Raw genomic sequence first — 3,904 nt, forward strand, 5'->3', positions numbered from 1 at the left:
CCTATTTTACACTGAAGACACCTGGATTTCTCGTGGGGAGAAACTGAAATAATGTACATGAAAACAGTATAGAACTACTCAGAGAGAGTGTCTTGAATGTGAAGACAATGAATTGTGAATAAAATAAGCTGAAGCTGATAATTAAGCTGCAGCATGGAATCACAGCGTCATGGCGTCAACCCCAGAGCAGAGGCACCATTGATATTTATTGAGGGAATTTGTGGCCCTGGTTCAGACCTCAGAAAATGGAGATGGGTGAAGGGAATCTGCAAGGAAAGCAGTTCATTGCAAAGAACCTACAAGTACAGAAGCACTTTTTTTTCTGAATTTTATTATTAGATGTTAAACTGATAATACAAAAACTAACATTTATCCAGGTTACAAAGAAAGAGTTTATCATTTTTCAAAGTCACCAAGGTTAAGGTGCACAGCCTGATGAAATGGGTAGAGGTCAGCCTCCCTTGGTTTTGTGGATCCTTTCCAAAAATTAGTCTAGACTAAACTGCCATGCCCTGTGCAATTACGGATCAAATCAGAGACTTGAGAAACGGCAAGTGGCCAGACAGGGTACAAAGCAAATAAACTGACTGCATGTGACCTTTTTCCCAATCAGATGCATTCCCATATTTCACTCCTAAAATATTCGGATATGTAGGCATTCTCATTATTTAGTGAGATTTTAGAAAAGACCTTTTAACATATAACACATATAACACTTTCTATGGTTTTAATATACACCAGCTTCTCCAGGAATGCATTTACTATGTAAATTAAGGCACAGCTGTAAGTTTTTGTTCAAAACTTTACCAAGAGTTTTTCGCCATTTCAGAAAACCCATGACATTAGTGTTTATGATATTGCCAGTACAACGCACATTGATCTGCATTTGTAGCTGGTAATTCTACATAAAGGCATAAGCGTCTGATGACTTTATCTTCCGGGATAGTCATACCCAAGCTTTTTGGTTGAAATACATTCTATTTTATTAAAAACTGCTTTCCTTTTTCCTGATTTATATTACAGTTCAAGTACTATATTCGTTGTTTAAAAGTATATACGCCTATAAATCATATTAACTTTGAACATCATTTCAGAATAGCCAAAATAAAATATTTGTTATGAAAGAGGGCGTGAGTCTGGGAGGGCTGAGAGAACCACTGATATCCACCCTCCTCGCTATGCAGTGAAACTGAGGCTCAGAGAGATGCAGTAACTTGCTTAAGGCCACCAGGCAAGCTGATGACCAAGTCAGAACTGGAGTTACCTGGGCACTGAGTTCTCCTTCCAGCACGCGGCCCTGCCTCAAAGTGATGACTACATAAACGCAGAGGGAGAACAATTAAGTTCACGCTTCAGAATGAGTTGGTGACCATTTGACCCAAAGGGTGGAGACTGGGGAGGTCTCTCCCCGTCCCTGTGTCCCAGCACAAGAGGCAAGATGCTTTAGAGAAGATTTTTTTTTGTTTTTTTGTGGGGTTTTTTGTTTGTTTGTTTTCACCTAAAAAGTCCCAGGTGCTGGTCCTGGTGCTGAGCTTACACAAACTGAGCTGTGACCAGTTCAGCGCTTCTCTCTAAAAGGCACACAGCAAAAGCTGTCATTTGCAAAGCTTGTGTTTAAAACCAGCATTAAAGTGAAAAGAATTAAAAAAAAAAAAAAAACAGAAAGAACATTATTCATCTTGAGAAAGCAACATTCCATTATCATCTTGAATGTGAACTTTTTCAACAGTACTTCACAGTGAAGAAATCAAGGGATAGACATTCAATTTAAAATCCATAAATGGTACCCTGAGCTTTTAGCCTTGAGTTTAAGTGTTTTTAGTCCGATGGAGTTCTTATGCGGTCTGAGTTTGGAAACAACCAGGTGGAGTAGGTAAAGGGTGTGTCCCAGGAAGCTTTTATATTTCACACGTACATTAAAACTGCCTGAAATATTCCGGGAGATAAACACAAGGTAATTAACATTTATCTCCAAGCTGGCTTCTATCCAAATCACAGCTCTGCATTTATGAAGCAAGAGAGTTCTCTCAAGTAAGTGGCTTCAACAAACAGTGCTCAACTCAGCCACACTGGGCACTTTACAGTAAGAAAAGAGAAGCAAGCCAATGAACTATATTCTCCTAAATCATCATCGCCTACATTTAGCCTGAGGTCACTGCTATGCCATAAGTTCCCCAACCTGAGACTAGGGCTGTCTTCCAAACCCCCAAAGAAAATGAAAACACCCCAGATTGTTTTCCAGTGAAAGCTAAAACCAGCAATTATAATATTTATGATCAGTTTATAAACTGAAATGACTCCTCTTGTCTTTTGAACTCAGCACGGTAAAGATTTTCCACTTTAGTTCTTGTAGTTGCTATAAAAGAGCCTCGTATTTCAGGATGAGAATCCTGTGTAATGGACTTTGCTCCGAATGAATATGATCCTAAATACCTAGGCAATTGTTTTTTATCAAATTAATGGAATCTGTATCTATAAAATAAAATAAAATGCAATATATCTGAAGTTACAAATGCACTAAGCCAAAACATTTAACTCTCTGTGTGAAGTGATACACAGAATTGCCTTTTCACATTATCTTAAGTGAGGTCTGAGGCAGACAGCAGGCAGGTGGAGGTACTGGGTAAGTTGGCCGTTTCCCACGTTCTGGGCAGAGGAACATGGCTGGTGGTTTTAAAACCCTAGGGAGAAAAGTAAACGGTTCATTATTATGGTCCATTTCTTAGACTTTCTTTTGGGAAGACCTAAAAGAAAGGTGGGTGGTTAATCTACGTTTATATCAATCAAATCTCTCCATGAGAGCCTCTTCCTGTGTCACCCACGGCACCTGCTGTGGTACCCTCCTCGACAAGGCCCAGAAATAAAAGGTGTGAAGTGGAGGTGAGAAATTGTTCTCCAAAGAGCAAAACATTCATTTTGCTGCACGATGCTGAGTTCTAAAAGCAACAATAAAAAGCAGAAACTTTGTTCCATCTAGACCATCCAACTTACTTGGTAATCCACACCTTATCGGAGAAGGACTCCGGCTTCGAGATATCTGGAAAACATAAAAGTGTAGTGCGAATTACACAGTAGATGGAGCTCAAAGAAAGAATCCTTTTGGTGTTTCTTTTTCCTAAAACCAGCTAAAGAGTTTATCTGAAGCAGTTTAGAACTATGATGGTTTCCCTCTGAGGTTGAGTGCTGTGATTCCTTTTATACTTCCTGAAGTAAATGGATGCTCAACTTAGCTTAAATTATATTATTAACTAAAAGCTGAGCTCAGTGGCCCAGTTTTTTGTTGTTTTTTGTTGCTGTGGTTGTTTTTAGTGGTTGCTAAACACTTTGAGACTGGATGCTCACTGGCCATACTGAAGTCTATGCTTTCCAGAAAATACTTATTATTATCATTAATTAAAGCTAAAATGATCCAATACTCTCTGGCACATCCTTTATATGAATTATGTCATGTGTCCAAAATGCTGTCCTATTAAGGAGGGTCACTGGGAAGCCAGAGAAGAGCCATTTTTCAAATCTCACCTTTGCTTTCACTGAGGAAAAGCTACCCCCATACCTACAAGCCTGCGATGGCTCGGAAATAACTGACCACAAGCATCATTCTTGCTGTGAGCTTTCAAGCACTTTAGATAAATAGACATTAACAAGGATGGAAGCTGTTCCGGATATGAGGTCTCAAACAAGTCAACCAGATTAACCAAAAATATTTGTACCGGGCTTGTCGTAAAGAGATGATGCTGGAAAGGGACAGGATTTTGGCAGCAGTTTCACCTTTGAGAATCTACTTTAGTCTATCAAAGTTTAAGTTTGGGCTTCCCTGGTGGCGCAGTGGTTGAGAGTCCGCCTGCCAATGCAGGGGACGCGGGTTCGTGCCCCGGTCTGGGAGGATTCCACATGCCGCAGAGCG

The 3,904-nt window shown here is 39.9% G+C and overlaps 1 protein-coding gene across 4 annotated transcripts in view; it reads right to left on the minus strand.

The window, feature by feature from the left end:
- Positions 1-400: 400 nt before the first annotated feature.
- Positions 401-3,904, minus strand: part of SPATA18 (spermatogenesis associated 18) — a 40,919-nt gene continuing 37,415 nt past the window's right edge. Inside the window, exons 12-13 of one of the 4 annotated variants that reach the window (XM_007107857.4) lie at positions 2,992-3,037; positions 401-2,681 (exon numbers count right to left, since the gene is read on the minus strand). In XM_007107857.4, coding sequence (XP_007107919.2) covers positions 2,674-2,681; positions 2,992-3,037 — 54 coding nt within the window. In that variant the 3' untranslated portion in view covers positions 401-2,673. Of the gene's footprint in view, positions 2,682-2,991; positions 3,038-3,904 lie in introns of those variants that run through there. The other 3 variants (XM_024132009.3, XM_024132010.3, XR_002893061.3) reach the window with 3 other exon arrangements.

Source organism: Physeter macrocephalus, chromosome 7 (genome assembly GCF_002837175.3).
Source record: "Physeter macrocephalus isolate SW-GA chromosome 7, ASM283717v5, whole genome shotgun sequence".
Classification (NCBI taxonomy): domain Eukaryota; kingdom Metazoa; phylum Chordata; class Mammalia; order Artiodactyla; family Physeteridae; genus Physeter; species Physeter macrocephalus.